Source organism: Anopheles cruzii, chromosome 3 (genome assembly GCF_943734635.1).
Source record: "Anopheles cruzii chromosome 3, idAnoCruzAS_RS32_06, whole genome shotgun sequence".
NCBI lineage: Eukaryota > Metazoa > Arthropoda > Insecta > Diptera > Culicidae > Anopheles > Anopheles cruzii.
The window spans coordinates 51853305-51875785 of record NC_069145.1 but is presented as its reverse complement, the minus strand read 5'-3'; the positions used below and the strand labels follow the sequence as shown (position 1 = coordinate 51875785).

Sequence of the window (22481 nt, the reverse complement as noted above, 5' to 3'; positions counted from 1 at the left end):
TTTCGCACAATTACAGCGAAGAACCCGCATGCCAAGAGTTTGACAGTTGAGAGGCCGCTTTCGGAGCTAATTATTGCCCCTCGAACGAACGTAATGGACCCAATCATTTATCAAAAAAGGTAAAAAGGCGTTAAAAGTAAGGATATATTCGGTGCACAGTTTAACAGTTTAATGATGGCCAGAAGCGCCGGGCGGCTCGTGGTATTAGTGCACAGTAGCAACAAAAATATCGACAGTCGGCTGTTATTGGATAAATTACTTTATTCTAGATGTTTTCGAACGTTTGATAATGATGCGGTACACAGCTTGCAGCTATAAATTTGTTCGACTTAAGGGAGTATTCCATAGTTCCTTGCAACTGCTGAGCTGTTGCGAGACTCATTTGTTTGCTTCAGTACTGTTTTAAAGGATACAACATAATATTAATATAGGACATATGGTAATTGCTATTCATGTTCTTCTTACTTTGAACGCAAACTGTTAGTCAGTTTCTGACCACTAACACCATACTAAATATTCCTGAATGTAATGGCATCATGGCTGCAATTATCCTTTGCATCGTTTACGTTTGAATATGGAAATTGAAACGGTACGGTAGTTCGTATTATTTTCAATAGTTTTAATAAAATAAACAAATGCATGGTTTGTTCGAGAGAAGATGGAATAGAAGCGCTTGTTTTTGTACGAGCGAACGAAAACGTTGACGTGTATTCTTTGGAAAAAGCTTTCGAGAAAATATTCACCGAACATAGTCTAGCAATCGGAATCGGAAGTATTAGCTTCTTGCCACTCTTGCCAAGTGATGTTCTTTAGTTTGAGGAATAGACTGATACAGAGCATAGCACTGTCCAAACCAATTATAAAGCACTACATTTGAGATTCCTACTCGAGATTCATTTGAGAAATTGGCGAATGATGTTTACAAGGTTACACTTTTATCAGTGAGGTCAATATGAGCCCTCTCGGTTTATCAAATGTAAGGAACACACGTACAGCAATCCTATTAAATTAAAAGACGATATTTCAGAGCAATGGGGTTCATTATTTGATAGTAGAGATGAATAAAACAAAACATCGATGTCGGTATATTCCGTGGAAAAATGACTCTGGGCGGCCACACGGTCCGTAAAGTATAAAACGTAAAAAAGTTTTTGATGTGAAATCGATCAGCTTGTGTTAAAACCTTTGTGCCTCAGCGGACTTTGTAAAACATAAAACGTAAAGCGTTGTTGTTCAAAGTAAATTAGACGTTGCGTGATGCGAAATTTTCCTTCTAAATTCAGCCTTTTACTTCTACGTTCTTTTTCGTAATGGCACTGTTGCCAACATTACAGACTCCCTTGGATGCATTCTGCTTCAAACTTGGAGAGAAAAAAATAGATTGAGTATCCATATCACACAAAAGACCAAGGCATGACATACACAAACAAACATAAAACAAAAGGGAAAGGAAAGAGCCAGTGGCAAAATCCTGCGCCACTTCGCACGTCGCGATTTGGCGTGTCGCTTACTATCGATAGCTTAGCATAAGCTTACAAAACTAAATGACATTCTTTTCAAGTGAAATCGAAGTATCACCAGGCCTGGCCATCCTTCAAGACCCGATGAATTCACTCTACTTGTTGACGTTGTTGGTGAAGTTCCTTCTTAGGTTTTTGGTACTTAGCACTACTTGTTGCAATCCGCTTTTTCGAGTTAGATTTTTGGTACATTAGCTTTGGTATCCCCATTCGTCACTTTTTGCTTCTTCTGTTGTATCGACCGCAACAGCCCCGGTCTGCTGCTGCTGCTGCTGCTGTTGCGCCGTTGATGGTTTTGTGGTTGTTTTCCCCAAATCGTCTACCCGTACTAGATCACTCAGGCTGAGCTTCTTTGGCAGAGGTTGCGCGTGGCCCACGATACCGTATGGCCGCAAATGGTAGATAAGATAGTCTAGTACGTACATCTGGTTTGGCGACACATAGTGAAATGAGATGGCATTGTCCGAACAACAGTCGAGGCCCTGGAAAAATGGAAACATCAATGGGAAATTGGGTTACGTTATGCTATTCAAACTATTTTCTCACACGATCCCCGATTTCTTTATCCAACGTACCTCGTCCGCTTTGTAGTAAGCGTATTGGACGTACCAAAAATCATTTCCAACATGGTTCGGTATTAAATGATGCTCCGGCACGAATGGGAAAAACCGTCCCCGTCCCACTGCGTCCCTCGAATCACCGGCCAGAACCTTCACCAGTTCCAGACATTTGCCAATTTCGACATCCTCCGATCCATCCGCGTCCTGGCGACACTGGGGGTTAGGCAGTGCATCCTCAACAAAGCGCTTGACTGCTTCTTTGCTCAACACATAACCGGCACCGCCTGACATGTAGCCCTGCTTGACGAACGGTTTGAAACGGCAGCCAAAGTAGATCGGGAAGCTCGGTGAGTACGAGTACAGCATGTAACGCAGATTTTCCACGACCACGTAGCTACAAAGATAGACACAATCGGTTCAAGTTCATCTACCAAACTTCGCTGAAGCAACAGCACTACTTACGTGTCATCGTCCGCTTTTAGGAACCAATCGGCATCGTCCAGATGGTGCTGATAGATGTACTTGAAGGCTTCCTTCGTTTTCGCCCACAAGTTGTTACGCCCTTCGCCCACGGGCAGCGCAATTGAGTCGAGCAGCGGGTCTTTTTCCGAGCTCATGAACAAAATCTTGTTACAACGACCCGCCCAGGTACGTTTTACGTGCAGTGCCTTTTTCTTGTGATTGCTCGGGTTTGTCATTACCCAGCACAGGACGCGAACCTCGCGCTGCAGTTGCTGGGCCAGAGAGGAATTTTCGTGTGCGTGCACTTCTTCGTGGGACCCATGGCTGCCAACTTCCTTCTCGGGACCGGCAGCGTCCCGCAGCTCGTGACCCGTATGCGGATCGCTGGCAACTGACGGCGCTTCACGTTGATGGTAGTACTCTGGTAGCCAAGGTTGCTGGCGCACTGTCGAAGACGTGATAAATGTTGCAAACATAAAACCGAGAACCGTGCCGAAGAGAAGTGTGATAAAGGTTCGCGGCTGATTGCCATTCCGAAGCCCTGAAAAGTAGAATGGAATCGAAGAAAAACAGAAACATAAAATTAGTTTAATTAGTACGATAAAATACCAGTCTTCCCAAGCGAGGCATCACCAACCTAACGCTGCATAATCCTGCATCTTGTGCCCTACTTGTGCCCTACAATTCTACTCTACTTGTTCCTTCGGGTTCAGTTTGACGAATGTCCAACCAACCGTCGCTACGCAATAGAACAGATTTTTGCACGACGCTGTCCTCCCTCTTCCTCGCACAGCCCATCAACCAACAATCTGGCTCACGAAGCTCACCAACCAACGAGGTGCTGGTTCGTTCGTTCAACAGCTTTCACGTGGCCATAAGGTAAACACACGTTATAGTCAAACATTCTGCTTCACAACCTTCAGCTGCATTTTGCCAACTTCGCAGATTTCACGCGCTCATTTGGCGCATGTAAGACGTACGTTAAACGAACATAACCAGCACAGTACCTCGTGAGTACAGCTGAACCATTGGCAAGCTGTTTGGGAACAAAAATGTGTTCTTCGACTAAAATGTGTTATTTTTGCGAGAAACCCGTAAAAAATAAGAAACAGACACGAATATCCAGCAGAAACGCTGCCTTCTACTTGGGCTACGTTCACTCGAGCACCGTAGACGATCAGCACAGGCTGTGTTCGCATTTAAGATTTTGACCTCACGTATTGACTCGCCAACACTCCTGACTCGTCTCAATTTTTCTGCTCCTGTTCGATGTTTGAGAAGAAGACCTAACCTCGAACTTAGAACTGATGCGCGCACGTCGCTCGCTGGACATAATGACCCGTTGCTTTCACTATGTCGCACTTATAACAATTTCTCGTCGTTACTTGACTTTAATATGTCCCTGGATCGGTGTAGAGATGTTTTTGCTTTCATGTCCTCATGGTAATTGCTGTGTCCTCGTTACTGTCGCCTGTGTCTTCCTTTGATTTCGGTTACCTGCTTCGTTTTTGCGTTTCGCCTGATTGATTAACTTTTGTTCTAAGCTCTTGGTTAAGATACTATTGTCAAATAGGCTAAGTTTGCCCGTTGACGGTTTTTTATGAATAAATAAATTAGATAAATTAGAAACTGGGAATGACAGGAAAATAGCATCCTTTACACAGTTGAAATCTATGCTAGACCACAGGAGTGAACAGAGGGCTACAGTAGAAGTGAAATTTCCACACAAAAAGTTGATGAAAACAGAAAATTAGATTCTTTGCACAGTTGTACAAACATGCCCCTCAAACCTTATGCACCTTTGGAAAGGTATTTTCACCATTTATATTAAACTAGCAGTTCCCGGCGCGCGTCGCTGCGCCTCATTTCATCCTTGTTTCTCGATTGGGAGGCGTTTCAAAGGACTCTTGGTGATGTATCCGATCAGCTTCCCTTTTCGCTTCCCGTTACTCCTACTTTTCAAACGATCGGGATTCGTTCAGTTTCTCTTCCCACCTTACGTTACTCCTTCGTTTCCCGGTGACATATCCGATCGGCTTCCCGTTGGATACATGTCAAAACTCGCACCACCTGAGTTTGGCTCAAATTGCTTGAAAATTATCCGAGCTTTGCTGACATTAACCCAGATTTTGTATGGGTTAATGCCCCTTTCTCTTTGTAAAGAGGGGAGGGGTTTCAAACATTCACCAGAACATTTCCCCTTCCCCAAAACTCCCGCCTGCCGTTTGGTTCGATTTGTTTGAAACGTTTGGACGTACGTATGGGCGTTACGTATGGACGTTACGTATGGGACGTTACGGTACGTTACGTTTGTATGGGAGCCCCCCCTCCCCGGAGGTGTTGGAGGGTCAAACTTTCCTATTCACATTCCGGGGTCACAAAACTACGCTGTGCAAAATTTCACGCGGATTGGTTCAGTAGTTTTGGAGAAAATGCGGTACAGACAGACAGACAAACAACCATTTTTATATATATAGATGGTATTGCCTCCGTGCACTTCGTGGCTGGTGCGTGCGTGGCGTTATCTAGAAATCCAAGTTCTCCCAATAAACGATAACCAAAAATCAACGAAGAATCAGTAAAAAAATATGCACTTTTTAATTGCCTTATTTTCAAAACAATTTTGCACATAGAATAAACCGCATTCAACAGCTTTAACGATCGCGGCAATTATCGATCCCGCCCCTGAGCACAACGTTTGATACAAAGAAACTTTCAGAAAAAAACAACTGACAACAGATTAACTTAAGGGATTTTTTTGCAAATGCGTAACGTCAATAACATTGCATAAAAATTTCGATATTTTTTTTTATTACATTTTATATTTAAAGTTTCCTTTAATAAAGAGGTATAACAGATGTTGGTGGATGAAAATAGACGTCATTGGTTGATTTCGATAGAAAATCGAAGTTACAGTAAATTTAAAGTGAAATTCTTTTTAATGTCACGAATGCTTACCAAGATCGGTTATCTTCATAGTTATGAGGGTAGTTTCCGCTTTAGGGGCCCGTGATGACCGTTTTGTTTCGAGTAGGAAATTACGTTTGAACGGTGGTTCCGATGTTTGTTCCAGCGTTCGGTGGAAACAAAGTTACAAGACCATTCCTTCGTTGAATTACTATTTTTGCACCGTTGCACAGATAACACTCAGTTGCACTTTACGATAACCCGCATAACAAGCGAGTTTCGTTTTTCAATAAAATACAATGTAGAGTAGGAGCGTGGCAGGAATTCCATAGCTTAAGTTTTTTCGCACAATTTATTTCAGCACTAAACTAGCACAATTCCGTTACCAATCTCGGCGGCACGTTCCCTGTCGTGCTGTTCGAAAAGAGAGCTAACGCGATTCTAAACATCACCTCCGCTCCGGCCACTGTATCATTTCAGTCTTCGCCAAGCGGAGTCAACGGTGCCGCTATCATTCGTTCACTATTCGGATGTCATTTTGTTATTCCTGCCGTTTTCTCTGCTCGTTCCGTTCTGAACACTTGGCTTTGGTAAGCGCGTATCAGGGCCCCGTAATATTAGCGAGCGATAGCAATTTCCGGTTCTCGATAGTCCGCGCTCGTCTGCAATTGAGAACAAAACAAAACTGTAGATTAAACATCGATCATTTTCAACGTTTCAACTAATGACGGTGGGTCCCATCGAATTACGGAAAAAAATGTTTCAACGTAACAACAGCAACAGAAGCGAGGAACACTAGACCTGTGATTTATTCTGATGCAAATAAGATGATTCTACACTGCGGCCCCAATAACTGTCACACGTAGTAATTTATGCTGCCAGCAATTGTTAGAGAATAATTACCCAATGGAAACAAATGCCTCGAGCACCGGAAGTTGTCGGCTTTGGTAAAACGAAATCACGCTTAATATTACACTAAAAGTGAAAATGTACGCCGAGTTCTATTAGCAAACGAAAGCCATTGTGTCCATGCTTTCGCCCATCAGAGCAAGCATATGGTAAACAAATTTGCATATGTTTTCTTCTTCAATTTTACGTTCACGCCGTATTACGCGCCTTCTATGCATTAGCCAAATGTCCATAACTATTCCTCCATTCGTGCTTTAAAGTCTTTTCGCAAACTGCAGGATACAAGTGCTTTTTTATTTGTTTGTTCACTAAATCACATCTTGCAGAATACATGAAAAGCGGATTCGGTACGAGTTTGCATCTTCTTCTCAACGCATCATCCCAATTTGGATCAATAAAGCTAATTGAGCGTCGGCAAGCACCAAACCGGTCTGGTACAGCGATCCTTAAGGTAGAACAACATACCGGACAATCCGGAGACCAGCCCGTACGAAATGTTTTTACTCGCAGAGTCGAACGAAGAGACGTATTTGAGTCGATGCGAGCGCTAATCAGCACCGTCGACAGGAAACTGTGCGATAAGCTACGAACAATTGATACCGCCAAGGAAGCCACATTCTGAGCAGAAAAATTGCAGTTGATGCATCGAGATCACTAAAGCAACGACACACAAGCAGGAACCGGAAATCCTACCGAGCATATACTACACAAATCACTGCACAATGTTAATTTCTCAGTGCAATTTCTCAGCGACGAGAAACATCATATCGAAATTATGCACTGAAAAACGCACAACACTGCTTCTGTCAAAGTCTCTATAATACAAAAGAAAAAAAAACACTGCTTCTGGCAACAAAGCGCTGGCTGTCAAAGCGCGTTCAAACCAGGAGTTCGTTTACAGACCGCGAGGTTCAGGAGTTCAAAAACATCGACAGTGGGTAACGAAAAATGTGCCCCTTTCGTGACCTTTTAGTTTGTTTTAATGTCATTTTGTCTATTCTATAATAAAAAATGAATGAACATTTTACGGGTTTTTATACTCTTCTTGTCTCTAGAATAAATGCACATAATACTACATTGAAGCGAAATAAAAAAATGGAACGGATTGTCGAAAACATAGCACACTGATCAGCTGTCAAAAGCGTCGGCCCTTCGTCGATGTCCTACTGGCAAAACGCTCTCGGTTTCGTCCATAGTTTTGTCCAGGTTCTGGATGGTTTTAAGGAAGAAAAGGTTTTGTTTTTCACACTAGTTTATGTTTTGAAGTTTGCTCAAAGGTTTCCAGTTTGTTACAACTAAACGTGCGTTGCGTAGAGCAACTAGCATCAGCGTATATACCTGGTTTTCCTATCGTGTAGTTTTTTAGTTTGTTCTGCCGATGCGAATCGGTGGTAGTGTTTGTGAAACGCATACATCTATGCCAGTCAGTCGAAAGATCTAGCGGGCAAAGAGGTTTACATTTCATTGCCTTACGTATCCAGACTCGGTTTCCACGGCAACCAGCAACCAGTATGTCTTTGCGCGAGTACCGCAAGCCAATCCCAAGTGGAATTGCAAACGGAGCCCAAGGTGCGTTTTTGAAGAATATGCAGGTTTGAACAACGAAATGGTTCATGGCGATGGCCCATCTGATTTTGGCGTCGGCTTTCGGTTCTCATCAATCCGTGGCAGTGACAGCTGGGCGTTGAGGTTATACCAGATGTAAACAAAACATTGAGTCGGAGGAGTGCGTTTAGCTGTTGATGCCACGAATTTGTTGGTGTTAATTACTTGATCATAAAATTGCATTACATTTGTATTCTTTTTTTGCTTTTCTTTTGTTTTTTGTCTTCAAGACGCTAAAGTATCGCTCATCCCAGGACGAAAACGTATTCAGATGATGGGAGATAGTGACAGCGAAGGTGATGTTTCGGCGAGCCCAATCAAGACCGTCGCTATTCCAACAGTGGGCCCCATCATAAACGGGTCGTCCGCTCCGGCGGTGGCTCAGGTTTTAACGGTGGACGAGAAATCGAAACGACTAAAAACGGTGAAGGACATCTACAGCTCGGTGGAGATCCTCACCGTACAAACCGCGCTGGTAGCGAACGAATGGGACGTAAGCAAAACTGTAGAGCAGTTGAAAAGCGTGGATGCCAAATGCAAACTCCTATCGACGAAGCCAGTTGTCGCTGCAGCGGGATCGTATTCCATGGCAGGACACAAGCAACAACCAGCTAAGAAACGGCGTGTTCAGCAATCAAACAAAAGTGCAGATGAAAGCGACAATGATTCCGACCGTCCCACGGAGCAGGTGTTTGATAGCGATGAAGATAGCGACGGTTACTGTGGTTCTCACTCAACCAAACTCACTTCAGAGCGGAGGGCTGTACTGGAGTTTCTCAATGGCGCCAAAAATCACGAACTGATCAGCGTAAAGTCACTATCGACGAAAAAAATCGATTTTCTGTTAGAACTACGACCGTTCAAGGATTGGCCTGATTTAATTGACAAACTGCGATCACATCGCTCGCTTCCAACGGAAATACTGAACTATACGCAGGAGTACCTGACACGTCGGAACAATCTGGCCGGGATCATGGGCAAGTGCAGTAAAATAGTGAAGAAGCTTGAGGATGCGATTGAATCCGGTAGCAGTCGGGCCGTCGAACAGCCAACCAGCATTGGTGAAGGGTTGAAGCTCGCCGAATATCAGCTGGTTGGTCTGAACTGGCTTACCATAATGCACCGGCACAACATGAGCTGTATTCTGGCCGACGAGATGGGACTTGGTAAGACGATCCAAATCATTGCATTTCTTGCCTGGTTGAAGGAGAATGGCGAGCAAACGCGACCGTGTCTGGTGGTGGTCCCATCTTCAACCATGGATAATTGGGAGCAGGAAATGGTGAAGTGGTGCCCAGAGTTGAGTATATTAAAGTACTACGGCAGCCAGGCCGAGCGGCGCATGGTGCGGGTCGATTGGGCCAAGAACGGCATCGAGGATGTGGATGTGGTGTTGACCACCTACCACATGATGGGCGCTTCGGCGGAGGAGAAGAAAATGTGGCGCGTCACGGAGTTCGATTACGTCGTGTTCGATGAGGCGCACATGCTGAAGAACGTGCAATCGCAACGCTACCAAAACCTGATGCGTATTAACGCAAAGCATCGCATTCTTTTGACCGGCACTCCGTTGCAAAACAATTTGCTCGAACTGATGTCGCTGCTGTGTATCGTGATGCCGAAGCTATTCGGAAGCAAAATAGAGGACATTAAAACCCTATTCCATTCTAAGGCGGTGCGTAAAAAAGGGTGGCGCATAGCTACGTAAAGTATAGCTAGCCTCTCACTCGCCTCTTTCTGCTCCACAGAAATCCGCTAAAGGGGACGGTGAAAGTGATGATGTCTCTCCCTTCGAAAAAACTCAAGTCGAACGAGCAAAACTGATCATGAAGCCATTCATTTTGCGAAGACTGAAACGCGATGTCCTTAGTTTCCTACCGCCGAAGAAAGAAATTCTTGTAAGCACAGAACAATGGAACTGGTCGACGAAATGAGTTTTAACGTTATTGTGGTTTCGCTTTCAGTTTAAAACGCCAATGGTTGATTCGCAGAAAGAAAAGTACGACGAAACGGTCAACGAGTACCAAAAGGTGACGGGAGTGATAAAGGAAACCACAGAAGTCAGTGGAATGTCTATCATGATGGATTTACGGAAACTTGCCAATCACCCGTTGCTATTACGGTAATATTAACGGTTAAAGCCTTTCAAACCTTTCCAGTCTTTCATTCCATTAATTCTTTTATTATGATGATAATACCTCACTTCGTACTATGGTATCATATTATTATTTGGTTTACTAGCTACTACTACACCGATGACGACGTCCGCAATATGGCGCGAAAACTGGCTACGGATGCAGATTACAAGGGGAAAAACGTAAACGACATTTTTCAGGACATCGCCTACCTCTCGGATTTTAAATTATTCGAAATGAGAGACAAGTACACGGTGCGTTAAACATATGATATTAGTGTTCGCTACTCTTTCAATTATCGTCCTTTATGTGCTTCTTCCTTTGCAGAGCCTTTACGACTTAAGGTTACCCGAAAAGTTGATCACTACTTCCGGAAAATTTCGCCAGCTTGATGAACTGTTACCAAAGCTAAAGGCGGACGGGCACCGTGTACTCATCTTCAGCCAATTTACTATGATGCTGGACATCATGCAGCGTTACCTGAAAATTCGCAATCATAGGTTCCTGCGGTTGGACGGCTCCACGGCCGTTACTGAGCGCCAGGAGCTGATCGATCAGTACTCGTCCGACGCGAATTTGTTTATATTTTTGCTTTCCACTAAAGCGGGAGGACTGGGCATCAACCTGACGGCTGCTGACACTGTTATTATTCACGACATTGACTTCAATCCGTACAATGACAAGCAGGCCGAAGATCGTGTTCATCGCATGGGACAGCAGAAGCCGGTCACGATCTACAAACTCATATCGGAGGGCACTATCGAGGAAGGGATGTTGACGATTGCGCAGCAAAAGCTGCAGTTGGAAAAGGACGTTACAGAGGAGGATGGTAAGTGGCGTCGATTTGGTGGTCGATGTTTGCCAGTTGCAACCCTCAACCGGTTTTCTCTCTCCATACGGTGTTCTTTTCTTTATACAATTTCACAGATGAAAACCCGATGAATAACCATAAGTGCATGGTGGGACTGCTAACTATGGCACTAGGAATGGATGAAAACAAGGCCGAAACAATATTGAAAAATGAGTCTCCGATGAAAAAACCATTTAGAGAAGAATTTTAAGTATTCCTTGCAAAGTGAAACCACATTCGCGTTCTCTGGTGACATTATTCGAAAACGTAAAGCCGAGTGCAAATAAACCGATTGCAAGAGAAAAAGCCGCGAAAGTGAATCAAGCAGGTTCTTACTCATGATCCCCGCCCATCCATGACCTGCATTGTAGAATAGCGGTCCGGTTTTATTGATTTTTATTTTATAATCCCTTTATTTATATTATGACACAATCGGCGGTAGATAAATATATGTCCATAATTTTTGTTAGTGAATGTACGTCTGGTAATTGTCTGTTCTGTCTGAATTTCTTTGCACATTCGGTTAAATAATCTTTTATTTACTTCTACACATCATCTTGTGATCGCCCTCGGGCCCAGGTAATCCTTACGACACGATGGTGGCTCTATATTGCAAACGGTTTCAAGGTTAGGTGCATTTGGTATCCAAACATTTGTGCCACGGCAAATAGCGGTAGGACTTCAGAGCCTAGTATCGCTCGACATTGCGGTCAGGTTATTTAGCAAACATATCGTTGCGAAATCGAACTCCATTTACCCACTAAACATACGATGAATAATTCAAGGTAACATCCTATACATTTATTTACCACAGTTAGTGCCCGCCCAACAGTTACTGTGTAGTTATTATGGTGGACTATATTCTTTGAGCGAAATTTTCAAACATGTCGCCCTTCTGCATGTAAATTTAGTTAACTACTTTTTTCTAGTTTTTCATTTAAGCTTTGCGAAAACGTGGTTACTTCAATCATGACGATTTAGAATGACTACTTCTCCAATTGACATGAACTTGGCATGAACTTAACATTGAAAATGTTCTGCGTTGTTTGTCGAAATTGGATTTTCATTTTCATGGCTTGAACGATTACTTTTCAACCCCAAGATCACTTGTTTTGTTCACTGCTTCGGAAGGAGCTTAGTAGAGCCATGAATTGTTTTCCACTTTAGCTCGAACGGCTCGTTATGAATGGCTTCACCAAAATTCTCTTGCCTCCATCTTGGAGAAGATTGATCTCGCACGATTCCGCACCGAAAGAAAAACAACGAAACAGCAGGAAGCGCCAAAGCCTTGATATGAATCAGCCTCTCAGACACAGGAAGCGAAGAACTGAAATAATTGCCGAATTCGATCAGTCGAAGCGCGGCTTTGAAATGCGCTGTACTCCGGTGCCGGTTGGTTGTTTTCCGTGCGAAGAAAAGCAGCACTGTTATTTGTATCTTGTCAACTTCCGTTTCAAGATGAGGTTGCTTTGGAGGTGTCTCAAATTATAAAATTTACAGCATCTTGAAAACAAGTTCAAGATCGACCGGCGGCATTCGAGTGGCGTGACCTCCTCCGGTTTTCATATACTCACGCGGATGGCTCAGAATCGCGAGAGCAAAACAATGGTGCTACCCCAATGGTTTTCTGCTCCCGTTGGTCCATCGGTCATCGACCTGCAGATTTGAGATAGACCAAAAACCGTGGTTTCAAACACACGTCGGTTGGAGTGCCATTACGAGATTTGATTTCAGTACCCTCTCGAACCTATTAATTGGCTGCCCAGAGTGGGATATGCGGCGAGCCAAAAAAGGTTGCCTCTACCGTTGGCCTTGGGGCAAAAATCGTCTTTATTGATGGAAACATGTTACACAAAGTTCTCACTGTGCGAAGGAGCGAAGTGCAATTGGCGGATTTGGCAGAACCGCAGATCTCAAGCTTCACCGCGACTACCAGAAAAACCAGGCAAAGCTTCCTCGACACCGCTCGGCGTGAAACCAATTCTTGATATAAATCTTCTGTTCTTCCACCTCACCCATCATGCCGACAGAATCCGCTTACGGTCATTATTACTGTGGAACGTCTTCTGCGCTCCGGCTCTTCTCTTAGCTATCCTCAAACAATCGGTGCTCAAGACGGGCAGCTGAGCATCGGTGCTCTGGGCAGCAGAGCAACAACAAAAAAAAACTTGTCCTCCCGATGCCCAATGTCTGCGGTTGCCACCGCCGGGTGGTACGTTGTGCTGCGCAGCAACCTGCGGCTAATGTTGGAACGTATGTTCCCTCTCCAGCCGGCCAGCCGGACGCTCAAGAAGCAAATATGCGCCCACGAAGAAGGGAGCCACCGACGCTATAAAGCTGAACTCGAAATGTATGCCGAGTTTAGTCCATCGAAAGTGGCCGTAGCATAAACAGCTGCGCAACCCGTACCCGGCCCGGCCGTTCCGCGGATCGTTGCTTTTTCCCGCGCCGAGTAGCGGCCGCACTTCCTTCGTAGCGTTAGAAAATTGCCCGGCAGTGTCACGCACTGGAAGAACTGGTTTTTTCTACGCCTGTTTTATTTCATTATAAAGACCGCGACCCGAAGGCTCACTAAAGTGGCTAAGTGTAGCGTTAGTCTACAACGTGTTGTGATCGCGTCGCCAACGTCTCGGCCGTACACTAAGCGCTAGAGGAAGCCCACTGTTAAACGAAAAGAACTTTGCGGTGCTGTTAGTCCAACGACAAAGGTAAGTTGGAAGGGTTTTTGAATCGTTCGGAGAGAATTTGCATTGTCCCTGAAGTGTGTATGTGAAGGGCTCCAAACGAAACGTCTCTGCTGGAACCAGCGGGCCACCGAAGAGGCTCATCAAATTCAAACTTGAACTGGACGCCTTATTTTCGATCATTATAATTGGGGGGTAGATATCGGCCTTCGGGTCCGTTTAATGACCTCAATCGCCCGTCGTGGATGGTGACTTTTATTTTTGCTTCACTCCACGCGGATTGTGCTCGGTCTAGGGCCGGAGGCTACGTGCAGGGAAATGAGCATCACGAACCAGTGACCAGCGACCAGCGACTCAGTCGTATTGGTGATAAAACCTGGCTGAAGGCGCCAGCTTGAAGAGGGTTCGGTGGAATGCAGGGGATGCATCTTGCGTAACGATGTGTGCAAGCGTCGCTCGGAATCGATTTCGGAGAAATTATGAAATGTGGCCGTGTCGTGTCGGTGTGTGCCGTTCCTCGGTGCTTGGACGAAGAGGTGGGTTAGCGGAGCGAGGGGAGAACGTGGCCCACCCCGCCCAAAACTCCGAACCTGCTGGGCTGGGCATGGCCACTCCCGAAAGTGTGTTCGCAAGAAGCGCCATGATTGGCGTGATCAATAATGATCGCCATTACGATCTTGCGCAGCTCACGACGCTCGCGCTGCAATCTTATCTCCGAGCCCCCGAACCGAAGATGGTCGGTGAAAGTGGTGTACGGAATCATGTTTTATCACGTTTACGATAATTGATATTTTACGCAGCCCGCTCTGCAGGCAACTGCTGCCTATTTTGGAGTGAACGAAGGTGCCGATTTATCTGGGACAAATGGACACGAGGATCGCGAGTTAGGGATTGATAGGCAAGGCTTTGGATCACATAACTTGGTTGCTTGCGTACTTTTATGAACTTTTCACCCGTAGCAATTAATTTTCGTTCAATCAACGTTTGACAAAGTAAACCCAATTTCCTGTGGAATCTGTTTGTCCACCTTCGTTTGCTTCGTTCGTATGATCAATTCTGCCGGCCCTCAACGGGTCCAAACTCATCCTTGTTTCGTAACGTTTCGAGCTTACAAAACTCGTTCACCTTCGCTCTGGTCCCAGCTAGCCAGCTCGGTAAGGGTTAAGCTTATTTTGGCAGTAAAAATATCCCCCGGCCGCCGCCAGCCACGCACACGTCAAGTGCGATCGTAAATTTTCGCCATGATTGCCCGAACAACCCGAATTGGCGGCCGCCAAAAAATATTCCATCCCGTCGCGTGTTTTGCGCATCCGCTTCACGCCGAATCATAATCCGTCAGAACCACCACGGCAAAGTACGGCACCGGGTCCGGGTTTGAAACTGGCTGGCCGGCCAAGCGGCGTCTTCTTTTGGATCCGAGGGATTTTTTGTCGGCGGCAGCTACCCGAAGAGGTTCCGTGCCCGTGTGTGTCCAGAAGGCTCGGATGTTGGATCGCTTGGCCAAAGAATGGAATATGAAGACAAAGCTAAAAATCTGCATTCTTAATTAGGACCGTCCATGGGACCGCTGGGAAGGCCGAGGTGTAGCATCGGGCCATTAATTAAGGCGCCAGTTTTTGATTCGCGTCGTACCATCTCCACTCTATAATAACTACCTTCGGATGCGGGATGCGAATTCCTATACTAGCTAGCTCCGCCTTGGGCCAGGAATTCGAATTTAATTAGGTACGTCTGTGAACTTCGCAAGGCCACGAGTCAGTTTTCGCGGTTCATCTAAGCTTCCATGCCGCAGCGCTAGGTATGGGTTTCTGTTTCTTGAATCTCCATTTTCGTGGTAGACATTGGCACCGCGCTAGGTGACCCTTGACTGAAAATTGATGATAATTCTCCAGAGTCTATTGGCTCGCTGGTTCATGGGAGCTGTTTTGAGGTAAGCATGGCCCTTGTGAACGAGAGTGAATCGCGAGCACGACCACGAGTCGCTGAGATCATGATAATGATTCAGTAGAAGCCGCAGTGGAGGTGGAACCAAAACAAAATTCGACCTCGATTTGCGGCTCTACAGTTGCGGCCAGTTCGCCAGTACTTCTCGTCTAAGCTTCTGCCGTTCCATTCGTCGGGAAAGGCGTAGGGCGGGGGGTCGAGTAGAGTGGAGGAGTTCGCCAAACGGCAGCATAACTCTTACCGCCCCCCCCGACGGCGTGCTGCACCACGGCCTTCTCCAGCGGTCCACCGGTCGTCGTTGCAATGCAATCGGCCTTTACGTTTCTTTTCTTCACACGCCGATTCCCTCGACACACGGTAAGGCGGTAAGGCACGTTCTGGGCCCCTTAATTCGAGAGCCAGCGGCAGTAACAAATTGATCAACCAGCGCGCAACGCGACGTAATTAGCGTACACCGGGTGGCCGCATGGTGGCCGCCATAAATGGCAGCATCACTCAAAACGTTGACGCCGCCGTCGCACAGTTGATCGCATAAACAAATTGTATCGAAAAAATGTGGGCCCACACTGTGGGGTTGGGCGATTACGTTACCGATTCGGAGGCATCGGTGGCCAGCGATCGGGGCTGGAGAAATGACGAGGTGTACGAGTGAATGAGGGGAACTACCGCAGCGATTTGTTGGGACCTTCGCGCGCGCACACGGGAAAGGAAGATGTCTACGTTCACCGGCGAGGGGGGGCTCCACGGTCGAACCGCTGGCTGGCATTGCAACATTATGCCGCCCGAGAGCGGGGCGCATAATGGGGTGCTCAATTTGGTTTATCATTGTTCGCGTCGCGGTTTGTTTGTCGTTGTCCCGATCCGACCCGAAGTCCATAGAAAGTGCACACCGATAGGCCGATCCTTTCAAAATCGATACGAGAGACGAATGCTGTGTCCGCATCTTCGTGCAGTCGGCGAAATCGAACCAGACCAGACCACCAATTAGCGCTGAAGCGGGCCATGAAGTGTCACGGCGCAGTTCGAGCTGCTCTGGCGCTCTCGGTTCGGCCGAACAGCTGACAACCTGTTCCGAAGAATTCATCTCCTTGCAGTACCAGCGCGCGGGGCCAAAGATGAACAAGCCCCATCCACTATAGGCCAAGGCCAGCGGCGAGCGGCGAGAGCGCTCGGAACGTGAACCGTTGGCGTGGCGTGGCGTAGGTGCTTTGCACGTTCGGGTTGCCTATGTTGACTATGATACTGGCGGGGCGCATGACTGACGCATAACTAGTTGGCGCGAGATGGTGGTGAATATTAATGACCCGAAAACTTCTTCGAAGGGCAGCATCCGGGGTCCGGCGGCACGCATTTTCGGGGCTTGCCAGCTGGCCGGGTAGATCCGAGTTCGACATAGCCAAGGAAGATTGGTCCGCCGTTGAATTCGCTCGCACTCTGATCGATTCAGTCGGTGATCATTAGCTAAAGTGTCTGTTAAAAGCTCGCCCCCTTCGCTGATGATGACGCTCAACTGTGTCGCCCTAAACTGTTCGCCGCATTAAAAGAAGCTAATTAACCCTTTCCTTCCCTGCCCTCTTTTCCGCTTGGTTCCAGCCATGAAGCTTTGTCTAGTCATCGTCACAGTGGCCGTGGCAGTGGCCACGTGTCACGCACTTCCGGTGCCACAGGAAACCGTTTTCGCTGTGTATCCCGTTAACAGTGCACTGGCGCAACACTCGACCGATCAGCCCTTTAACACCCAACCGGAACAGGATGCTGGCACTACTCCCGTACTATCTTCGCCCGTCGTCGTCGAAAAGCTCGTCGAGAGTACGCTTCCGGCGGAGCAGCCGAAGGTGTTGGAGTCGCAGGAATCCAAACCAACCGCCGCTGTTCCGACTGAGCAGGGCGCAAAAGTCGACGCGCCAAGTGTGGCAGCAAAATTGGCTCCACTGTTGCAAATAACGACGGAAGTAAAGGCCGCCGAACCGACAACTACCCCCAGTCTGGTAGCTACAAAGGACGAAGCTACAACGACTGAAGCGGCTAAAACTGTGCCACAAACGGTTCCACCACAAACACCCGTTGTGGAAACGAAACCCGACGCAACAAATGCGACCGTTAATGAACCAAAAGTGTTAGTTGCTGATCCAGTGGCCAATGTGGAGAAGAAAGTTCCGAACGTATCGGCGGAGCAGACTGTTGCTGGTGCGGAGAAGGCGCCTGCTGCTAGCGAAGATTCTCAAAAATTACTAGAACCTACCAAGGCTGAGGTAAAGTCGGACGCAAGCAAAGATGAACCAACAAAACCAGCTGAAGAGCCCAAAAAAGCAGAAGTTGTTGAGGCAAACCAGGCCCGATCGGCGGCAACTGAGGAACCTGCCGCGAAAACTGAGGCCAAACCTCAACCGGAGCGCAAGGATGATGTGAAGAGCGCTGAGCCGGCTCTTAAACCTGCTGCCGTGGTCGAGGAGCAACCAGCGGCTGTAGTGCCAACAAAGTCGGACCTCAAAGACGTCAACCCAACTCCATCGTCTACCGTACCGGAACCAAAAACGGAAGGTGCGCAGGTGGACAAACCCACCAAGGTTCGCGCTGCTCCCATTGTAGAAGGTCTTAAGGTATCGCAACCGGTCGAGGCAGAGCCAGCAGTCGCTAAAATCCATGTTACCGTCATTCAGGAGGAGCTTCCGGCGGAGAAGCAACTCGTTCCTAGCGTCCCTGCCCAAACCGTACCGGTTGCGGTGAAAGAAGTGACACCCGTCGCAGCGGTGAAGGCTGCTCAACAGGTGGAGAAGTCTCCGGTGGAGGCAGCGAAAGAAACTCCAGCCACAAATACGTCCGAAGTAAAGAGTGACGCTCAGCCTAAGCCCACAGCCGTGAGTGAAACGCCCAATGTCGAGACTAAGAGCGTTGCGACTGAGAAGAGTTCGGTTGTGGAGAACAAAAGTGAACCGTCTGAATCGCCCGTAACCGCCGAAGTAACCGAAACGGCTGCTACGGTTGAACCTACGACGAAAGTTGTCCCGGAACTGGAACCAATTGTGGTGGTTTCGAGTGTGGCGTCAGAAACATCGGCCGAGACCACTACTGTCGTTGTATCGTCCGCAAAGGACGATGAGCAAACCACGAAACCTGAAGAAAAGCTGGCCACCGATGCAGCACCAACAGTACGATCTGCGCCATCCGATGAGCTTCCGGCGGGAGAGAAGCCGGTGAAAGTGGAAGACGAGCCAAAGGAGCTTAAGACGGACGATCAGCCGCTGGCAAAAGCTGCCGACGGGAGTTCTCAGCCAGGGTCAGCAAAAGTCACGGAGTCCACCAGCGCGAACAGTGCGGATCAGGGTGATAGTGACAGTACAACAACGACGGTGACGAGTGTCACGGAGGCAGAACTCGCACCGACACCAGCCAGGCTGAAGGGTAAGAAACAAATTCCTCGTAAGTATCATAGCTTGGTGTAGTGGGGCTGTCATGTTAACCACACAGAAAAACTGATCACATTTTCCCCAATTTCCAGCCAACCTACGAGGATACAGTAAGCGCCTGAAGCAGCAAGAAGCGCGAAAGCAACTCGTCGACTTTGAGTAACATGGCGGAATGGTCATGCTAATGGCGGTAAATCCCACAATGTCCCTAGCTCCCGTAAGGTGTAAGAACCGTAAGAAACTAAGTGATAGCTCCTAAGATGACATCATCACACTGAATAAAGTATTTTTCGAACTCGTCACACAAATTGTTTCGCGCTCGTTTCATAGGTTCATCGTACAACGCATTCACCTGTAGAGCGTAATGTATTCAATATGCCCAATATAGTTTATCCATATCAATACATCTGCATCTGTGATCTGTGCTGCTGCGTCAGCCGTTTGACATGATCTGAATAACCAAACAGCCAACCGGCTTAGGCCGATTTCTTGACGAATTGATCTGCGACTTCTAGGTCTGAAGGTTTCTTCGTCGGTGGAGAATGAAATGCATTTACAGTGCGAATGCTGTCTCATGCGAATTACTCAGTCATTCTCCGTTCATACTACAAGTCTTGTTTTTCCTGAATGAAAAAATCGATCGAAATCATCAGTGTAAACATTTGGACGAATATAGCACAGTCCGTTCCCCTAGTTAAAAGAACCATTTGCCGCTCATTGAGGTGTGCAGTTGATGGCGGGGCTTTTTGTTGCCAAACAGTTGCCATTGTGTAAGTCGCTTATTGCTGACTGAATGGGCAGACTTCTAATGTCTCTTTGAGTAATGCTGGAAGGCATTGGAAGTCGATCTGCGGTGTTCCGTACTAGCGTCTAGCTAGTTACTACTACCTCACTAGAAATCGTCATCATTCGTCGCGCACTCTGCGATCACGAATAAATTAAAGTGCATACAAAAGCGGGCAGCAGGCTATAAAAATGATCGCCGTTTCCTGTGCTCACGATCAAACCGAGTTGAGCCGTTCCAGTGATCGGTGGTTTCGTTTCGTTGCGCTCGATCTCGAAACAGAACTACGTGCCGCCGTGCCGTTGAGGTTAGGTTCGTCGTTGGTAGGAAAAGCAAGGGCAAATCATGCGGTGCCCGCTGGCACTGGTGTTGTTACTGGCAGTCGTTGTGCCTAGTGTACGGTTGGCACCCCAGCGAAGCATCGATTTTCTGTTGGGTGATGAAGAACTGCAAGCAGTTGTGAAACCCATAGCGGCCCAACCTGAAGTGCCTCCCATCGCCGAGCAGTTTGATGGCGACCAACAGGAAAGGGAGCCTCCCGTGGTACAAGCCACGGTCGATCCCATCGAAAATGATCAACAACAACAAACGGAAGATTCCGCAAACGATGTGACGGATGAAGCACCGGACGAGGAATCGGTAACCGATGAGCCACAGCAAGAAGAGCGCTCGGAACAACCTGCCGTGGACGGGGCGGAAGCGAGGGACATTGCAACCACCTCAACCCCGGTTGTGACGACATCCTCAGCAGGTGCTACGACCCCTCTTTTGGATTCTTCTACAACTCCCAGTGATTCCGAAAAGAATAATTCCGCCGAAGAACAGTTAACAACAAACCCCATCGTGGTGCAGGACACGGAAGAACAGAACTCGACCGAATCCAGCGAGGATTCTAACCAACTTGCTCAGGATGTCAATAGCTTCATTCAGGATCTCGCAAACGAAGTGAGAGCTGGTCAGGAAGGTCAGCAACCGCAGCCAACGGTAGACACGAAAGGTCCAGAGTATTTAACGGAACGAAGTGAGGGGACGACTTCCCTACTGCCAAAGGCTGGTGTTCCCGTGTACCCAACCGTAGCACCGAATGTGCCGGACCGTCAGGGAGATGGCCCAACATCGCTGGAAAGCAGCGAAGAGACCGATGCGCAGGAGCAACTGAAAGTGGATCCCAATAACGACCAACAAAAGACCAGTGGACCTTCGCTAACCGAGGATCAGTTTCGCTCTCTGATTGAAAAGCTGCGCTGGTACGATCAGCCACGGTTTGCAGGTAAGCCACCACTGTTCCTTTAGAGACAGCAGTTAAGGCCGCTCTTGGTTAGTGACAGTGCCCTCGCGTTTGTTATGACCGTTACAGAGTTTGATCAATGGCAACATCAACAGTTTCCTCAACGGTCCAACTGGCAGCAGCGGGACGAACGACAACAGCACTATCAAAGCCACGGCTCCGAAAGTTTTCACGGTCACGGATTTCACCGGACCGCTTGGCATTGACGCACGAAAGTCGCTATGCTTTCTATAAAACCGACCGTACAAGAGGCCCAAAATTGCAGATAGATTGTACTGAACGACATTAGTAAAAAGTGCATCAGAGGGAGGTTGGCCCGGTGCATACTAGAGAATGACGGATAACGACGGAAAACTGTGATTGTTGTTAGCAGAAGGGTGACGCATTGGTCACCGATAATAAATTAATATACGATGATTAACTACTGTTGTAGAAGGTCCCATTGGCGCACAGAAACTGGCACACGATGACTGGCGCAGCAGCAGAGGTCTACCATATTTACATCCACGACGTGGAACTGGTTCTGGCGACATCAGAAATATGCGTTAGTCAGCGGTGTTCCGATTTACTACGCATCAAAAAGCGCAACACGAGAGCGAGATGGTGTGTTTTGTTCGCGCTAGTATTTAAAAGTGTTTTGGCCGCTGAATTCTACGCATGGTTGACGCTAAGGAATGGCAAAGAATTAGCGGTGTTAATTGGCTAATATTAATTGACGTCAATGAATATATGATGTAGACAGTGATTTTAAATATATTTTTTCTTTCGATCTTTGTCGTACATGCTACCGATTCAAAACCAATTAAATCAGAACGATTCCTGTTTGCGGCCTTGAGTTAGCTCATCAGATGTTTATGACACAAGGTCGCACACACATAGCTAATATTTGAGGGCCACATAGCCAGTTTTGTATGATGAGTATGCGAATCTGTTCACGATCCACATTTTAAAAACAATTTAAAGACCTTCCTCTTGAACATTGGAGAAATTGAGTTATAATCTTTGTTACTATTCATTCAAAATTTTGCTCGTAATCCCATATCATCCCGAATTAAAATTCGTTGTTTGTTGTAAATTTGACTATATTATTTCTTCGATGTACCATTTGATCAAATATGCGCGACAAGGCAAGTTAAAAAATCCCAACCGCCAGGTCCGAACATCGATCATTTCTGTACTAAATTCAGTATTCCCCAAAACAGAAATATGCCGCCCGCTCTTATTTTAAGACCTTCCATTTTCTGCGATGCACTCTGCAGAGAACAAAACTCCGACAAAAGTGCGCGTCTAAGTAGGAAACATAAGAAGTATGTATCAGTAAAAGCAGCGCATTTCTCATCGACAAGGCAACGATCACTCTTTTTTCCCTTAAACGAGACATACCAACCCCAACATCGATCAATATCAATATCATTTAAATTATTAC

At 46.9% G+C, this 22481-nt stretch overlaps 4 protein-coding genes across 4 annotated transcripts; 3 read left to right on the top strand and 1 right to left on the bottom strand.

The window, feature by feature from the left end:
- Positions 1–1112: 1112 nt before the first annotated feature.
- On the bottom strand, positions 1113–6015 carry LOC128274594 (glycoprotein-N-acetylgalactosamine 3-beta-galactosyltransferase 1-like). Its single transcript, XM_053012831.1, has 4 exons — positions 5501–6015; positions 2543–3083; positions 2096–2474; positions 1113–2002 (listed from the first exon to the last, which is right to left on the bottom strand). Exons 1-4 carry the CDS (start codon positions 5517–5519, stop codon positions 1712–1714), a joined length of 1230 nt encoding a protein of 409 aa, XP_052868791.1. The 5' UTR covers positions 5520–6015; the 3' UTR covers positions 1113–1711.
- A 1840-nt stretch (positions 6016–7855) lies between these two features.
- LOC128274592 (SWI/SNF-related matrix-associated actin-dependent regulator of chromatin subfamily A containing DEAD/H box 1 homolog) lies at positions 7856–11367 on the top strand. The gene is made up of 7 exons (XM_053012830.1): positions 7856–7927; positions 8194–9638; positions 9712–9861; positions 9928–10085; positions 10205–10352; positions 10426–10927; positions 11026–11367. The coding sequence occupies exons 1-7, from the start codon at positions 7870–7872 to the stop codon at positions 11157–11159; spliced, it is 2595 nt and encodes an 864-aa protein (XP_052868790.1). The 5' UTR covers positions 7856–7869; the 3' UTR covers positions 11160–11367.
- A 2105-nt stretch (positions 11368–13472) lies between these two features.
- Positions 13473–19276, top strand: LOC128270568 (nucleolar protein dao-5-like). Its single transcript, XM_053007979.1, has 3 exons — positions 13473–13656; positions 17170–18996; positions 19076–19276. The coding sequence occupies exons 2-3, from the start codon at positions 17172–17174 to the stop codon at positions 19144–19146; spliced, it is 1896 nt and encodes a 631-aa protein (XP_052863939.1). The 5' UTR covers positions 13473–13656; positions 17170–17171; the 3' UTR covers positions 19147–19276.
- Positions 19277–19989: 713 nt separating this feature from the next.
- Positions 19990–21752, top strand: LOC128271428 (uncharacterized). The gene is made up of 2 exons (XM_053008962.1): positions 19990–21037; positions 21125–21752. Exons 1-2 carry the CDS (start codon positions 20113–20115, stop codon positions 21259–21261), a joined length of 1062 nt encoding a protein of 353 aa, XP_052864922.1. The 5' UTR covers positions 19990–20112; the 3' UTR covers positions 21262–21752.
- The last annotated feature ends 729 nt before the right edge of the window (positions 21753–22481 follow it).

What these genes read in the sequence shown, in the direction of transcription:
- LOC128274594 (XM_053012831.1), bottom strand. An exon ending in CTAAAAGCGGACGATGACAC is followed by an intron (nt 2,475 to 2,542) that starts GTAAGTAGTGCT and finishes CTATCTTTGTAG; the next exon opens with CTACGTGGTCGTGGAAAATC. An exon ending in CTTACTACAAAGCGGACGAG is followed by an intron (nt 2,003 to 2,095) that starts GTACGTTGGATA and finishes CCATTTTTCCAG; the next exon opens with GGCCTCGACTGTTGTTCGGA.
- LOC128274592 (XM_053012830.1), top strand. Translation starts at nt 7,870, where the DNA reads ATGTCTTTGCGCGAGTACCGCAAGCCAATCCCAAGTGGAATTGCAAAC. An exon ending in AATTGCAAACGGAGCCCAAG is followed by an intron (nt 7,928 to 8,193) that starts GTGCGTTTTTGA and finishes TTTGTCTTCAAG; the next exon opens with ACGCTAAAGTATCGCTCATC. An exon ending in CGCCGAAGAAAGAAATTCTT is followed by an intron (nt 9,862 to 9,927) that starts GTAAGCACAGAA and finishes TTTCGCTTTCAG; the next exon opens with TTTAAAACGCCAATGGTTGA.
- LOC128270568 (XM_053007979.1), top strand. Translation starts at nt 17,172, where the DNA reads ATGAAGCTTTGTCTAGTCATCGTCACAGTGGCCGTGGCAGTGGCCACG. An exon ending in GGGTAAGAAACAAATTCCTC is followed by an intron (nt 18,997 to 19,075) that starts GTAAGTATCATA and finishes CCCAATTTCCAG; the next exon opens with CCAACCTACGAGGATACAGT.
- LOC128271428 (XM_053008962.1), top strand. Translation starts at nt 20,113, where the DNA reads ATGCGGTGCCCGCTGGCACTGGTGTTGTTACTGGCAGTCGTTGTGCCT. An exon ending in CGATCAGCCACGGTTTGCAG is followed by an intron (nt 21,038 to 21,124) that starts GTAAGCCACCAC and finishes TGACCGTTACAG; the next exon opens with AGTTTGATCAATGGCAACAT.